Source organism: Vigna umbellata, chromosome 1, assembly GCF_029865625.1.
Source record: "Vigna umbellata cultivar VRB3 chromosome 1, Vumbellata_1.0, whole genome shotgun sequence".
NCBI classification, from domain to species: Eukaryota; Viridiplantae; Streptophyta; class Magnoliopsida; order Fabales; family Fabaceae; genus Vigna; species Vigna umbellata.
The window spans coordinates 103288811-103307248 of NC_142165.1; the positions used below are offsets into that span (position 1 = coordinate 103288811).

At 31.2% G+C, this 18438-nt stretch overlaps 2 protein-coding genes and 1 long non-coding RNA gene across 3 annotated transcripts; 2 read left to right on the plus strand and 1 right to left on the minus strand.

Annotated features, from left to right (window-relative positions):
* The first annotated feature begins 7415 nt into the window (after positions 1-7415).
* LOC124835081 (putative xyloglucan endotransglucosylase/hydrolase protein 23) lies at positions 7416-9024 on the plus strand. Its single transcript, XM_047309955.2, has 3 exons — positions 7416-8044; positions 8172-8365; positions 8474-9024. Exons 1-3 carry the CDS (start codon positions 7760-7762, stop codon positions 8871-8873), a joined length of 879 nt encoding a protein of 292 aa, XP_047165911.1. The 5' UTR covers positions 7416-7759; the 3' UTR covers positions 8874-9024.
* A 2255-nt stretch (positions 9025-11279) lies between these two features.
* LOC148207020 (uncharacterized) lies at positions 11280-12000 on the plus strand. The gene is made up of 2 exons (XR_015786753.1): positions 11280-11619; positions 11704-12000. It is a non-coding gene; the product is annotated as an uncharacterized LOC148207020 (long non-coding RNA).
* Positions 12001-12304: 304 nt separating this feature from the next.
* LOC148207021 (uncharacterized) lies at positions 12305-13527 on the minus strand. Its single transcript, XM_088115682.1, has 3 exons — positions 13273-13527; positions 12946-13203; positions 12305-12875 (listed from the first exon to the last, which is right to left on the minus strand). Exons 1-3 carry the CDS (start codon positions 13440-13442, stop codon positions 12305-12307), a joined length of 999 nt encoding a protein of 332 aa, XP_087971808.1. The 5' UTR covers positions 13443-13527.
* Between the last annotated feature and the right edge of the window lie 4911 nt (positions 13528-18438).

Consider the following 18438-nt stretch of genomic DNA (forward strand, 5'->3'; position numbering starts at 1 on the left):
TAATTACAAAAAAAAAATGAAGTGATGAATTTTACTAATAAAAAATGGCATATATTTATATTACCTTTCCTCATTATTTTTAACCATACACTCCATTATAAAGAAAAAAAAAATAATAAGGTACCCCTATGTTAGTGGTTTATGAATTATTTGGTTTTAAGAAAAAAAAAAAGTTTCCTACTCTATTTTATTTTTTGTTGAATAGAAACAGAGCTGGTAAAACCAACCCAGTCTCCAGACCAACTTACCTAACAATTTTATACAGGGTTTGTTGAACTCCTTCTTTTAGTCTAAGGGTGAGGTCACTTCAACTAACTTTAAAATTAAAATTTAAAAGAAAAAATAAATAAATAAAAATAAAAAAACATACATTTTTAAAATTGAAGTTATGTTATTAAATTCGAAATTAGGTATAATAAATTGATATAAATAATAATGCATGTATGTATTTAAAAGATACAACTTCAATTTTAATATTTTTAAAATAGAATTATTATTTTATAAAAGTAAATTGGTTCATAAATGTATGCATCAGTCCTGCTTAAATCAAATTTAAATTGCGGGTGAAATGAATTAAATAAAAATACTTGATTCAGTTTATTATAATCTTCCTTACCTCAACTTGATCTGTTTTAAAATTCTTTTTTTACCAAATCTATTTTGACAATACTCCATTCCCAAAACAGTGAGCATAATTTTATTTTGGCAGCTATAGAGAATTCAAACAGCGATATCGCAATCCCAAACACCCAGCATAATGTGCTGATAGATTAAAACTAGGTCGAAAACATACAAATGAAATTAATTAAATTTAAATTATTTTAATATAAGTTATTATCAATTAATAATATATTTTTAATTCCATAAATTATATTATCTAGTTTAATTCAAATAATTCTATTTAATTTAATTCCATAAATTATACTTAATTTAATTTATTATGAATAGATATATTTTTGAAGACTTCTGTAGGTAAGCATGAGAATATTCTAGAGAAAGAGATGAAAGGTAGTTTCCAAATTAATGTAATAATGTGGGGTTCTTGACATCATTAGAAGAGCTGGATACAGATGGCCGATGAAGATCATTTAAATTTTAGACACTGAAATGGTATTCTACCAACTCACACGGTGAACCCTAGTAAAGGGTTAGATTTTTGCATTTGAATTTATCAAAAACGTGTCAAAATTATAATTATTAAAAATACTTTTAATTTCAATATGAATTATAAATTAAATTAAATATAATTTAATTCCCTTTAAAAAATCAACAATTTTTGTGAATTATAAATTTAATTTAATTTAATTTCCCGTAAAATTAACAATAACATAAGGCTAGTCTTGTTATCGATGTTTCCCACTCACCAGTTGTTAATTTGGTGTCATATTGTCAAATGTGTTTAATTGATATAGAAAAAAGAGAGTCACATTATATGCACAAACATTAAGACTGTTTCTATTGGAATATAATTTAAAGCTAAGTGATCTTTTAAAGTGAAAGATGTTTTGTTTCTATCAATAAAATCTTATTTATATATAGTTGGAATCAAGCATTTTGATAACATACTTAAATATCATAATTATCTATCTGATCCAGAAATATAAAAAAATAGTAGTTTCCACACTTGTATATTTCTAATTTTAAGAAAATAACTATTGCTATCTTTTCTTTTACTTATTAGCATATATCATATCTTGATATTTGTTAGGTACTTGTTATTTAAGATCTCTTTGTTTTTTTATAAAAAAATTAAAAAAAAATAGAGCTTTTTTTATAAATTAAGATTACATAAATTTTTATAATTATTAACTAATTTTTACCGTGCAAGTAGATTTTTTTGACAAATATAAATTTGTTGATAGTATTTATCAACAAATTTTAGGATTTAATTATTGATTGATATTTTTAGCGATAATTAATTTGTTAATAAAATTTATTGATAAAATTTATTACTAAACTATATTTTATTAACAAATATTTTCATCAAAAATTTATCTGAGGATAAATTTTTCGATCAGGAAAATGAATAGTAAAAGGCTGATTAATTTTTTTAAAGGAATATGATGATAAGAAGAAGAGAAGAATAAAAAGAGGAGGAAGTGAAAATAGAATAGGAAAAATATGAGGAGAGGAGGCATAATGACACTAGTGTAGAAAGGGTATTTAACAGATCTGATGTCTTTGTGACTGACGTTAATCAGATATCGGACTCCACAGGTCCGACATCTTTATAGATCTCAGATCTACATATTCATATTTACTATGACGAAACTAACAAAAAGGAGAAGGTGCTACTACGTTATGAATATGTAGTTGTTAGTAATTACAAATGAATTATATAATTCAAAGATAAAATTTATTGACAAATATTTTATTGATGAATATTTAATCATTTGCAATCCGTCAGAAAAATTGAATTATTGACAAAATTTTATTATTATCAATATTTATAGAATTAATATTAAATTTATTATATATATATATATATATATATATATATATATATATATATATATATATATATATATATATATATATATATAATCACAATAAAGTACATAAAATAACCATATGTGGATGTAAGTCGAAAAGTGATAAAAAACATGAATTTGACTAAAATCAGAACAATAAAAAAAACATGGTATATACGTGAAGATCTAGACTATAATGATCTCAAACTTAAAAAATATGTGGTGATTCATCTTTGTTTTCAACTTACAACTATCAATGATTTATCCCAAACATAAAAAAAATATATATGTAAATTTATATTATTGGATACATATAATTAGTTGAAAATTGAAAACTAAAATCAATGTTTGACCAAAATCATGTTAAATTGATGGTGTAATATTTGGTAAAATTTTGTTTGGAATTATTCATAAATTTTCATGATGATAAGCCTACAACGCTTGGTCTATTTTTTCCTTGCATGATATATTATAGTTGAGGATGAAAACTATTCATAAATTTGCATAATTTTGTAGAATATAATTCTATAAATTTATGTAATTATAGACCTGCAAACGCTAGACAGTTATTTCAAATGCCAAAGTTTACCAAATTTCAAATTACATTATTTTCACTAATTCAAACAACAACATTTATAATATTAATCAGGCAATATTCCTAATTTCATCATACAATTCAAGTAAGTTAATTTAAAAACCTAATTTCAATTCAACACCTCATACTCAATCACACAATTAAATCATACATGCAAAACTCCATAAAAGCATATAATTAGCAATTACAAGATATCTATCACATAAAGATTGTGTAATTAGTTTCCTTTACTTAAAAGACATATACAATTTCTCTAAGGAGTCTTAAGTCTTTAAGCTCACATGTTGTCTTATCTATACCTAGAAACAAATAAAAAACAATTAGGACACACCATTAGAATCACTAATCAGTAGAGACTCGTATAGAAGACTCAAATATTACATGGAAATCAAGATTATTCACACGCATAGGAAGAACATACAAACCAAGAAAAGCGTAGAAAACTGAACAAACAAAAATGGAGAGTTCATCGCAAGGATCACTCAAGCATTTTTCGATCTTCAAACAAATGAACGGAAAGTGAGAAAACTTAAATAGAAAGAAGAGATATCTAGGAGAAAGATTTTCAGAGAAAATATATATTTTTATATAATGAAACTTGTAACATCCCAGAAATATAGCACACAACAATATACAGGTGTCAACATTTAATAATATGATAGAACAGTTACTACAATAAGAAAGTCAAACTTACAGTTATTACACAAATAACCATAAAATATTTTCGAACTTTACAAGAGCTTCCTATACTACTACCGAACGTTCATCATATAACCGAACGATTATATTTACAGAACAAAATTAGTGAATGGTCGGTTCACCAAAACTAACTATACTATAAGACCGAACGGTCATATCCTATTCAGCAGGAGTCTCACCGTCCAGCTCCTGTTCCAACGTAAGCCCTTCCCCTTCTGCTCACATCCAACAAGGATGATCATTGCAATAGAAAACCGAACAGCAACATGGATAAAAACATAAAATAAGGGTAGGCTAATGTAATTCAATTAAGCATGCATTTGTACATGAAATAAAACTACAAATCATTACAGACCGAACGCTATAGCATACAAGAGCCAACATAGATATCACACATAACTTGAATATTATAATTCACGTACGACTGACACTTGACTTGACCATCCGAATTGTATGAATACGTAGCTTGAGGTTGTTCGTGCACTCGGGTGGTGTAGTAACTGGAAAACCATCAGCTGTCTCCCGAGGTTAGTCCGTTATAACTCACCCAAGAACCTATGGGCTAGGACCTCTTGCCATTCTCACACAATGACTTACCCATCTCTACTTGAGAACTGGTAATCATCAGAATATCAGGATAAACTCCGTGAATTTCACTATCCGTATTCATACTTTACCACAACATTATCCTTACACTGAGACATTCCTCCCCGGAATTCTCTTTCACATTACTTGAAACAGAAACTTTTACTTGAATACCAATAATACTTCTCATACATAATAGATCATTGCTATAAATAAGCAACCAGCACCAATCCATAACATCATCATTGAAAGATCAAACCACATTTCATATAAGAAGATCGAACGCTTAAATAACACCACCCTTAGTTACCAACGAACGAAAAGGATATAAACAACAGACGAATATAATCGAACGTTTATTCAATAGATATGACTTTGGCATGAGCCGAACACAGCTTAAGAATAGAACACTCTAATTAAACCAAATACTTAATATAAGACTGAACCATATTTAACTATCCTCAATACTCGAACGAACGGTATTTCAGTATCCTCAAAGTAATAACGAACGATATTCTACTATACTCAAAACAAGAACGAACGCTATTTCACTATCTGACAAAACCGAACGCTTAAAGCTTATATCGAACACTTATAACTACTGATCCTTGGTGTAAGACCGAACGATATTTCACTTATTTGACAAAACCGAACACCTAGAGCTTCTACCGAACAATTATAATTATTCCTACAAACTATTCATCAGACCTGATACTTTTAAGGAAACCGAACGTTAAGACATTTTAGCTGAAATACCCATAAACTTGTATCTGATCATAAACGAACGTAATTTAAGCGTAGTCCAAGTACAAAGTCTATTAATAATAATATATGAGCTATCATAAACTAAAATATCTAATCCAATAAGACTGATTATAAATGTATATAACCATCAACACTTAATATATTAATCACTCCTTATAAACCGAACTATTATACCCTGGTAAGGCTAGAATGCTAACTCTATTGATAACTTATTCCTTGACCATAACCGAACGGTTGAGGCCGAACACCCAACTATTCTACACAATTTTGCAGAATCCTTATAGACTTATACAGAACCACCAAAAACCCAGAAACATGCATTTCATACACTCATATACAAATCATCAATCAATTCATTCCATACATACACAAAATCATCACATGCATAATTAAATTTAATAGCTTCCCTTACCTCTTACAAATCGATCGCTCACAATACCAACTTTGCACCACGACCAACACTCAACAGCCAAGATTCACTGTTTAAATAAACGAACCAACCCAAGGACCGAAAATATGATCAGATTTGAAGGAAAAGAAGAAGACGACTACATGCAACCAGAAACTAAACTTGCATGTACCCAAAAACTATATTTTCTTAGAAGTAAAAGAACCTATCAGTTCAAACCATTAAATGATCGGTTGAAAGGAGGATCTTTGCCACCAGCAACCTTACATACACTCTGATGGATGATCAGATGGAAGAAAACGTGAGAATTAATGGAGGAAGAGATGATAATTTTAGAGAGAAGTTAGAGAGAAGGAGGAGAAACGAGTTCAGAAGGTTTGGAGGAGGAGATTGCATGCAGAAAGTGGAACCAGCTTTTAAAATTTTAAATTATATATTCCCTTAGCAAACCGATCGCCCACTCTCCTGCAGCCACCTGTCTTCCATTTCCTGAGTCTCATTCTCCTTTTACAGACACACGTTTCCCACTAAGATGAAAAATTTAATGGTTCTGACAAAACTCATTTATAAAAATTCTATTTATACTTTAAACTTTTAAAATTAAAATAACCAAGTCTTATCATTTTAAACATAGTATCAATTCTAAAACACGATTTTCCAAATTCTTATTATAATAATAGCAATAATATAATCTCATTTTATTTTAATATGATTTTATCAATTTTATTTATTTAAATAATAACTGACATTTTATTTTAACATAATTTACGCTAACAATATTTTATTTTAAATATAAAAGTAAAGTTGTAATGTTACAATTTTACCAATTAAAATAGCTTTTAAAATCTATCAAACAAATCACATCACTTATAAACTTTCTTCTTATTTATCTTTATTTTCGCTATTTTTCCCTTAATCCAAATAGTTTCACTTCCACGTTTCTTTTCCCTTAAATCCAAACACAAGCTTATAGAGACAATGTTTTATTTGAACAACATTTATAATTTTGCAATTCTAGATCAATTATAAATTAGGTTTGTATTTATTTTTATACAATAAATTAATACAAGATTTCAAATCCTCTACTCAGATATACATGTATATTTTAAGCGTAAAAAATATACTTTTGGATAATTAAATAATTGATAGAATGATAAACCCAAAAGATAACTATATGGTCTAAATAATTTAATTTCATCTTAAGAAATAAATTTTAAATATATTACCTTTATCTACATTTTAATTTGTAAAAAGAAAATGTTAACACGTTGAACATCCTTTAACAATTTTCTCTGTTATAATAATTTATATTTTGATGAAAGTTTAAAGAATATTAATATTCAATCAATGTTTGATAAGACTGTCATAAAATTTATTTGAGAATGAAATTAAACAACTTCTCCAATATCAAGAAAATCCTCTAGTAAAACGATACCAATTTTTTCCTGAGCTATGGAATAATAGGGTACGATGCTACCCAGTACACGAATGGGCGAAAGTATACACAACCCGTGTTGTTTACGCTTTAAAGAAAAACATTATTTTGCAGTAGTGCTTGACAAAAAGAAAAAACAGGTTGATAATAACCATCAAATTCCTTTCGTTTTATGAATTTGGACCGCATCATAACTTTTCTCAGTGTACATAAGAAAGGGCGAAGTTTCGAGTGAGTTCCATCACATTAACTTAACCACGCATACAGATGTGGAACTGTATATATTTTGTAACATATAGTGTGAGAATGTTGAGAATATGAGAAGTTGCTAGATAGATAGAAGCTATGTGCATGTCAGAGAATGAAACCAACCCCTCCCGCCGATGACTAGGCAAGCATAAAGGTCGCGTGGAAAGTACGAGAAACTACATTTTAAAATTCTCAACTTGTAGCACTTTCGATAATACTAATTCCTTAGAATAAACAAAACCATTGCAAGACATGAACCCAGGTTTGATTTGGTGGAACAAACCTAGGAACTCATAGCCTCTGCGCCGAATGTGTAAAATAAAAGAAGCACCACGTAATGGACCACTACAAACTATGATCATTGTGCTAATGAAACTTACTGCTCTACAGCTGTTGAATTCCCACATCATCCCACCAACCAACTTTCATTATTCAAACACATCCCCAAGCTTCCACAATCCCCATACACTGGTATAAATTGGAGGACGGAACCAATTTGCCTACTCATCACTTCTGTCTTACATACTATTACATTAATCACAAGCTCTGCAATGGTTGTTTTCTCTCACGTCAAGACAATGGTTGCCTTTGTCCTGGCCTTCCTTATTTCTGTGCCTTCCATGGTTGCCTATGCCGCCAATCTGTACCAAGATGTTGATGTCACTTGGGGAAATGGCAGGGGTAAGATTCTGAACAATGGTCAGCTTCTTACTCTGTCCCTTGACAGTGCCTCTGGCTCTGGCTTTCAGTCCAAGAACCAGTATCTCTATGGAAAGATTGACATGCAAATCAAACTTGTCCCTGGAAATTCCGCTGGCACAGTCACCGCTTATTACGTGAGTTCCAATAATCAATCTTATTCACCTGATTCAATAACTACATATCCAAAATAATTCACAACATTGAGTTTTGATGTAGCTAGTTCTAACTTTTTCTGACGTTTATAATTTCTGCATGATGCAGTTGCGTTCGGAAGGGTCATCTTGGGATGAGATAGACTTTGAGTTCCTGGGAAATCTGAGCGGTGACCCTTACATTGTTCATACTAATGTGTACACACAAGGCAAGGGTAACAGAGAGCAGCAATTCTATCTCTGGTTTGACCCAACTGCAGATTTCCACACATATTCCTTTCTCTGGAATCCTGCACACGTTGTGTGAGTTCATAAAATCTAAAAAACATACATGCTAGAATTAATACAGCCTTGCATGGAAATTGGAACATTATATATTGAACTGAATTCATGGATTGTTTTTGTTTTCAGATTCTATGTAGATGGTAGACCAATTAGGGAGTTCAAGAACTTGGAGGGTGCGGGTGTTGAATACCCAAAGAAGCAACCTATGAGGCTATATTCAAGCCTATGGAACGCTGATGATTGGGCAACAAGAGGAGGACTTGTGAAGACCGATTGGAGCCAAGCCCCATTTACTGCATCATTCAGGAACTTGAGAGTGAATGGATGCGTTTGGTCGAATGGAGCTTCTTCATGCAAATCGGGCTCTTCTGATAAAACTTGGCTATCTCAACAGCTTGATGCCACAAACCAGAAGATGCTAAAATGGGTGCAGAAGAATTACATGATTTACAATTACTGCACAGACATAAAACGATTCCCTCAGGGTCTCCCTCTGGAATGCACAGTTCGAACCAAGTCATCATAAGAATACAATCACTGCTCTTGCATATGTGTGTGTGTCTATGTCATTCTTTCTGCAATTAATTTGAACTCTGAGGACGTGTTATGTAATCATTTTTATTAAAATAGAAAATAAATAAAGTGGGTATTTATTTTTAGCAATAAAAGCATTTTGGGACATTATAGCAGCAAACATGGACACATCTTTTTCTGAGAGTTTTAAACTTAGACCACTGAACCAACACTCCTCTTACTTTTAGTGTTAGGGAATCATGAGGCATGAATTATACACACTTGTGCTTTTGTTATAAACAGATAAGTTCTCTTTCAGAGGTTAATTAGATTCCAAAAATTCTTTAGAATACTACTTTTAAATTATATTTATCACATAAAATTATAAATACAAACTCTAATAATTTAATAGTTGAACATTTGTATAAATAACAGCTTTATACTACTTCCACCAAAACTAGACTGTCTAAAAATGGGACAATATGTTAGAAGTTACCTTTTGAAACTTTTTTCCTACTTCAAGAAAGGTAATATGTGAAGGAAAATCTGTTGCGTCAAGAAATAAAATATAGATACCCTTCATGAATTCGGAAAAAGTTCCAGAAAATTTTTGTATCTTCAATTTCAGTTTCATATTTTCCATTAATAAACGCTTTAAGAACTAGTAATCTTGTGTTAAGATTACTCTGTAGGTAATTGATCTCTTGTAGATAAGTACTAAATTGACTGAAAAAAGCTACTTAATGTGTATTGTTGTTGATGAATATTATTCAATTAAAAGGATGGGATGTACTTTCTTATAAGTTATAAAACAAGTTATAAAAGTGAATTAGTATAAACATTTTATTATGATTATTCTCACTTTTTTAAGAAAAGCTTTTGAATATATACATATAACTCTCCGATCATGATCCTGTGTTTAGGTTTTCCAGTAATAATATTAAGAATTCAGTGAAACTGCTTACGATAAAAAGGTGTTATTTTATATGTTTTGGTTTATTAGTCTGGCTATTCTTGAAAAAAAGTCTCTTTTACGACTTTAGTTCTAATAATATAGATATAGTTATAATATTTAAAAGCTAGTGAATTTGCTTATTTACAGTTTTGGTTCTAATAATAGAGTTATAATTATAAGGTTTAATACCTCTTTTGGTCCCTGGGGCCAAAGTTCAATGTGGTCCCACCTTTTTTTAGAAGTTCAATGTGATCCCATCTTTTGTAAAAAGTGTGCAATCAAGTCCTTTTTGCAAACGGCGTGAAGTTTTTAACGGAGCAGCTGACTGATAACTTTTTGGCAAGTATACCAAATCGTTCCAAGTAATACAGTGAATAAGTAAAAGTATCGTCTCCCAAGGGACTTGTGCAACATGACAATTCTTCCTTTTATAACTCAATTAGACATCAAAATGCACAAAACAACACAAGAAACTATTTTTGGTATTTTATCAAACAGTTGGTGTGCAAGAAATTTATATTTAAAAGAAATTTCGTTGGAATTGGGTTTCATGAATCATATGAATATAAAACTCTGTTCAATATTTCATTACTTCATTCAAACATTCACATCAAGGCATACTAGTCCTAATTCCTTAGCAACTAGTTCTAAATTAATATATTAAAATGATAATCCCTTAGTCAATTTAATATACAATTTGCATTAAGTCCGATGTTACGAATGATCAAGTTATTGAGTCTATCCCTAGATCCCAAATCACTTAAGTGCTCTATCTACGTTCGTTCATGTTCAAAGTTACTTTCCAGTAATCAAAGACATTCAAATAACATTATATTTTCATACAATGATAATAAATTCAAGAAAGAGCATATGAACGAACAACGATATATTGAACAGGAAAATTGCATCACAATGAGTTCATTACATCCAATCCCAACGAAAGAGAAATTTAACTACTCCTAGTCATCTAAAACGTACACATTTGAAGCAATCCCTTGCAACAATGGTGTCTTGATGCCTTGAAGTAGTCTCCGGAAGTTCCTGAGATGTTTTCGTTTCTTTCTTTTGTCTGGAACTTCTGTTCCAAGGGAATGTTTCTGTCGCTCTGTCACGTCTTTTAAAGCCACTTAAATTCATTAATTCGCTTAGCGCACATGTACTGGTGCGCTATGCGAATTTTCTTAACTGCTGTATTTTAACTGATGTTATTCGCTCAGCGCACAGGTACTGGTGCGCTATGCGAATTTTCTTTTTCTGGCAGTGCGAATTTTGGCTTTCGCTTTGCGAAAATTGGCTGACAAAGTCTAAATAATATATCATTTCCTGTACAATATTTTACATAACAATCTACTACCTATTACAACTTTTCAACGAGGAACAACATGAAAAATTACAAGATTGAGTTCATTTATAAGTATAAAAACAACTCTTTTTCACACTTATCACTGACAGGGTGGACTGAGTATCATTACGTGGCTTTGTGTGGGTAAGACGTGGCAAAGAGAGGGTGATACGTGGCTGTGAGAGGGTAAATTTGGTAATATTAGTGAGGTTAGGAAATCAGAAGTTAGGGTTTCAGGAGTTTTAGAGAAATTGCTAATTTGGGATACGAATGGCTTCTTCTGAAGGGTGTTCATCGTGTTCGAGAAGTTGGGGCAAAGGATCTTCTGGGTGGTCCCATGGTTGTGGTGTGAGAGGAGGTGGGATAATCCCTACTTGTTACTGTGGTGATGTTGCTGTAACCAAAGTGGCGAGAACTACGAAGAATGCTGGGAGAAATTTCTGGGGTTGTCCACGTTACAAGGTTTGAATTATACCCGTTTGAGTTAAAGTTTTTTTGAATTGATGATGCATTTGTTGATAGAATCCATCACTTGGTGAATAACAGGGTGGATCTGCAATTGGCAGCTCGTGTAACTTTTTCAAGTGGTGTGTTGAAGAGAAAGTTGATGAAAAAGATTGCACAATGGTGAGGAGGATAAGTCAGCTGGAAAAATCAGTGCAGGACTTGCAGAAAATGATGAAGATCTTAGTTGTAGCTTTGTGTGTGTGTATTGTGGTGTGCCTTGTTCAGGTTCTGTCTAGGTTCATTTAGTTAGATTGTAAGGTGTAAGATGAATTATGCAATTCAATGTATTACGTATTGACTATTTTAATGAGTAAATTTTAGTGATTAATGTTGAAATCAGTCCCCCTGATGTTTTAACAATGTTGAAATCAGTCCCCTGATGTTTTAAAAATGTTGAAATGAGTCCCCCATTTGCTTTAAAACTGTTCACCAAGGTCACCAAATAATGCATATGATGCTGAATATTGGCACATAAAACAAATACATAAAAGCAGTTTCATTCATTACGACACATAAAAGAAATACAGAAAATCAGTTCAGTAAGTACGTTAAGTATGTATTACACCACCATGTAAGAAATAGTACATATTACACCACCACAAAATTTAAATATCTAATAACAATTCTTCTGACTTTGCATCTAAGTACGTTTTCTTCTGACTTTGCATTTTGTTGGCCGGGATGATTGGGGACTTGATGGCTGTGATGGTTCAGGGGTTGGTGAACTTGGAGGTGGCTGTGATGGTTGTGTTGTTTCTGCTGGCTGGGGCTTTAAAGGGCAGTTACTCTTGTTGTGCCCCATGTTACGACAAAGACTACATTTTTTCTTATGGCCACCAACACGCATTTGAGTCTGATCTTTAGTTAGCTCCCATGCTTCCAACCTCCTTTTTTTCTTTGGCCTCCCAGGCATCTTCCTGATCAGTGGTGGTAGTACATCATTGAAATTTGTCTTTTCCCATAGTAGGTGGCCATTGAGTGGAAAAATGATGGACGCATAGACCTCTTCATAGGTGGATCTTGTGAACACATTGGGGACAAAAGTCTGTGGATCAACGTTGGAGAAGTTCATTGCTGCAATTGCATGATAGCATGGAATGGCACTAATCATCCACTTTCTGCAGCTACACTCCTTTGTGTCCAGGTCCAGTGTGAACTTGTTCCCAACTGAAGAAGTATGCCTAACCTCAAAAATCTTTCGTGCAGACCAGCTGAAACAAATGAAGCACATCAACAATGTAGATAAATAACTTGTATATAAAATAAATGGAGTTATATTACCTTGGCACCCAATATCTTGACAGATTACATTCCTTCTCAAGTCTCTTCTTTATCTTTGGGCATATTGTGAACTCCATAGATGCCACCTTGGTTCTATTGGTGGCCCACCTTTTCATGAGATAAACTCTGATATCCTCCATCATGGTTATAATAGGTTTTCCTCTTGAATGAATAAGAACACTGTTGAAAGCTTCACTGATGTTGTTATCTAGTGTATCAGTCATTGCTTGACCTGTGAAGCGAGATCTTGACCAAAACCTGTTGCACACTCAAATGGGTTACAATGCATCAGGGACAGTAAATTGTATGTAATGGCTAATGGGTTACCTCGGGGGAATGGCTATGAGGTATTTATATGCTTCAATATTGACTTCTTTAATTTTCAGCATCTCTCTCTCCCAAGCCTGTGGATATGTGCTTGTGGCAGCTGTCCACATCAGGTTTTTTAAAATTTGACCACCAAACCTTTTTCTAAAGTTTGCATACAGGTGCCTCATACAGAATCTTTGTTCTGCCCCAGGAAGAAGCTCTTGGATAGCTGGGACCAACCCCTGCACAAATAATTTTAGTCATAAAACAAGATCCTTTAACAAAGCATTAACTAAAATTGAATATAAGGTGTATATTTACCTTATGCTGGTCTGACATCCACGTGCACCCCCCACATACTTCACTACCCCCGAGGTCTTCAATTAATAATTGCAAGAACCATGTCCAGCTGTCTTTGTTCTCCACTTCTACTACTGCATAGGCAAGTGGTAGCATTTGATCGTTTGGGTCCCTACCAACAGCAGTGAGAAGCTCTCCCTTGTAATAACCTTTCAAAAAACATCCGTCTAAACATATTATGGGCCTACAACTTTTGAAGCTGTCTTTACAAGCTTTCAGACAAACATACATTCTTTGGAAGATTGTATCACCATTATGCGAGTCAACTTTAATCTGCACTGTTGAACTTGGGTTACACCTCAACAACTCATGTCCATAGTCGTATATCCTTTTATACTGTTCTTTGAAATCTCCTTCAAGCTGTCTTGTGGCAATTAACTTTGCCCTTCGTGCCTTGGATATTGACACATTTGTATTCCATTTTCTTAATGCTTTAGTACGAATATCATTCACCTTTAAGTTAGGATTGTCAACTAAAGACCTATCTATTTCTTCACTCAACCACTGAGCATTCATTAGTTTGATGTTAAGTTGCCTACTACAACCGTGAGTATCAATTATCTTCCTTAATTGCCAAATTTTGCGTGATGGCAAGTACCCACAGTAAGCTACCCATGGGCACTTCCACTAATCCCTCATTCTCAACCTCAACATCTTCTGCATCCTCCTTGTCTTCCTCCCAGACATTTTCATTCTCACCATCCTCCTTGTCACCCTCAAGATGTGCTTCTCCTCCAACGTCACTACCCTCACCACTGTCTGCTGGACCTTCACATAGGTACAAAATCTCATTGTCATCATTTTCTACAATAGCTGGTTCGTCCACCCCATGCACAACATACAGGTTCACTTTCCCCAAATAATTAGCCACCTTCATCATGTTCATGGCTCCTTTATCATCATCAAGCTTATGTAAAACATGTTGGATATTGTAATATAATTCTTTTACTTCCATGTAACCCAGATCTTTAAGTGAACCTAATACTCCAAAATAACACCATTTATCGGGATCTACGTCCCAATAAACTATCTCCCCACCCATATACTTAAAGGGGACTTCTTTGATCAAGGTCCCACCGTGATGGACCACAACCTGAAACATGTCATCACCCATCCCTACCCCAACCCTGCAAATGCAAACGGGGACCACTAATTTAAGTTAAACTAATATCTATGGGACCACTATGAACCATCAAAACAAGACAACTTTTCACCCCTACTTAATCCCCCTATAAAGCGACAACAGTGATAACATATACAACAAATACATATCATAAACCCTAACCTGATTTGCGGTTTCCAATTTGAGCTTCAGATTTGTGGTCTCCAATTCGCGCTTGAGATCCTCAATGTGCACTTCGTCCACGATGATCAATCCCAAATTAGCAATTTCTCTAAAACTCCTGAACCCTAATTTCTGATTTCCTAACCTCACTAATATTACCAAATTTACCCTCTCACAGCCACGTATCACCCTCTCTTTGCCACGTCTTACCCACACAAAGCCACGTAATGATACTCAGTCCACCCTGTCAGCTGCTCCGTTAAAAACTTCACGCCGTTTGCAAAAAGGACTTGATTGCACACTTTTTACAAAAGATGGGATCACATTGAACTTCTAAAAAAAGGTGGGACCACATTGAACTTTGGCCCCCTTTCTAGGGACCAAAAGAGGTATTAAACCTAATTATAATATTTAGAATTAAGTGAATTTATTTAGAATTCTTTTATCAATAAATATTAGTTGTTAGTATTTTATTAGTGAAAGAGTTGAACTCATAATTTTTTTTAACTCATCAAATTCACTTTATATATTATAAATGTTATATATCCTAAATATTAGTGAGTGAATTTGTTTAGGATGGAAGGTGTTTTTTATACGAAGGCTGATGTGTTTTGTTATTTTTGATTTTTGATTTCTCTTTTTACAACTTTTAGTTTTCATAATATAGTCCAAATGAATTGGGTATGTTTATTTATTGATTATGGTTTCTATTTATATTGGTAAGGGATGAAGACCTCACTCAGTGCTCTGCGGTTTGATTTTGGTGGGAGGATAGATATCTTAAGTTTTATAACCAATGTTTTTAAAACTAAACCAAATATTAAATAGGTTAATACCAATTTCATGTTTAATAATTCTACTAAAATTGAACTAGTATTAAGTAATTAAATTATTTTAATAATTAATTATATACGAAATATTTTTTAAAAAGTATATCGTAATGTTATGATACTCAAAGTTAAAATAAAGTTTAAATATATAGATTCTTAGCATCTAAAACATAGATAATGCCTTAAATGAATTGGGTATATTATATTTCAATTGAAACTTTTGAATAATATATATAAGAATTTTATATCGAATATAAAAGAATATTAATATGTCAATTTGACTTATATTTTTAACAATAAAATTAAAACTAAAATTTATTAATTTTTTCATTGAAGGGATTTTGTACTCATTGACTTGGCTTAACCAATCCGATAAAGTTTTACTTGTTTAAATGAAAATTGATTAAATATATTATAATCTGAATATTAACAAATAAATTAAAATATATCTATTTTATTTTATATAAATAATAGTGAAAAAACGTTTTTTTTAATAAAAGAAATTATTATTTTATTGTAAATAGTTTTTGTTTATTTTGTAAGTAATTTTTAAATTAAAAATAATTATATTAAAAAAATAATCAAATTGAAAAAATAATTAAATTTAAACAAATGATTTTGGGTTGATAAGGAAGATGAGTCATAAATTGCAAGTAGATATGTGAATGAGAGGTTTCATCGGAGTGTAGAGCAACTACCAAAAACCTTGGGAGAGGTTTTGATTATGACCTATGGTTTCAATTTCTTCACTATTTTCCAATTTTGTAGATCTTAGGTTCTTCATCACAGAGAACTAAACCTATTTTTGATATTAGAAGTAAAGTCAATTTAGAATATATAAGTGAGTGTAAATCTCACCTTACAAATTGGTTTTGTAGGGTTGAGTTAAGTTTAAAGTCCACTTCTTAACATGGTATATCGTTAGAGCTATTATTAGAGCATATCCTAGCGATATTTGTTGTTTGTTGGGCATATTATTCCACCTCTTATCGAGCCGTTATTAGATGATTCATTAATGTCTAGTCTCACGCTCGAGATGTATATACCTCTCAGCATGAGTGAGTGTGTTAGAAGTCTCACATCGACTATAGATAAGGCCATAGGAAATAAGTGAATGTAATTTAGTCTTAACAATTGCAAATACTTTATGTTAAATTTTATTGCACACCAAATATTTGATAAAAATACAAAAGGTTTTTTTGTTGTGTTTGTGTGAACTTTGTTCTCTAATTGAGTGTGAATCGTAAAATTTATGAAATGTTGCAGAAGTCTCTTATGAAAACGATATTTGAACTTTCCATTTTATTACTTATACCATTTGATACATTTGTTAATATTGTCACTTGTCGTGTCACATGGTAGTGTCATATGATGCCATATGACAATGTCAGTGTTAGCACCACATATTAGTATCAGTGTTAAATGTCCTCGTCTTATAATCATTTAAGTCTATATATATATATATATATATATATATATATATATATATATATATATATATATATATATATAAAACTCATTGAGTCCCATTTTTGTTTAAAATGGAGAAATATACGGTGTAATTCAGTTTACTTACCAATAAAAATCATTACTCAGTTAAAAAAAAGACACAAATAATATTTTAGTTGTTATTTTTGTTGAATTTTTTTAATTTAATCATAATTTTTTTATTTAATTAATTTCAATTTTTATTAATTTAGTTTTTTTTATAACGTCTTTTAAATTGTTAACAAAATATTGAACACGGTGGCCCTAGTTTGTCTAATGGGACTTGTTTATCTTACCTGTCTCGTTTATTATTATAAGAAGACTTAAATAATTAAATCGGTTTAATAAAAATTAAAACTTAATTGAATAAATCCAACCAAAATTGGGACAAGAAATAATTTAAACCTAAATGTTAATCCCAATCCATCAAAATATAATAATGATTTATTATTTATCTAATAAAATTAGTTTTTCCGTTTTGTTTTAGTAACCATGTTCTAACGATGTAGGTTACAATAGCCAGTAAAGTTTAAAATTTTAACCTTACAATAGTACTTATCAGTTAATATCATGTTACGCTTTCATTAAATTCTTGTCGACCTCGGAATTTGAAATAAGAAACTTAGTTTTAACCATTGATCCATGACAGTTAAATAAGAAAAGTTTAAATAACCGAAAGAGATCAAAATCACATATATGATAAAATTTAAAGAAGAAAAAGAAAAACAACTCAACAATAATATGACATTTATATTTTCATGTACGTGGTTATGCTACATTAATTATTATTTGTGTGAAATAAATACATAGAATGAGAAAGAAAATGCTTTTATAAATATACTCCTCTCTCTCTTTTGATTTCAAAATATATAAATTCATTTCATATTTAAAATTCAATTTTATATTATAAATAAATTCTAGTTGTATCCTAATAAACTATTTTAACACAGAACTATTAAATATATGACTATAGTTAATTTTTTCATTTAAATAAATTAAATCGTTAAGCCAGTGATTTTCCAATTGTAAAATAAAGTGTAATGTATTTTAGAATCGAGTTTAGAATTTGTTGTTATTTAAACAATACTATTTCAGATAACTCATTCCATTAACTTATATTAAAGAAAAAATTTTAAAAAAGAAAAAAATTTATATGAAGGATGAAATTATTATACAATAAAATATCTGCAATTGAATATTACGTAAAATAACTGAACAAAT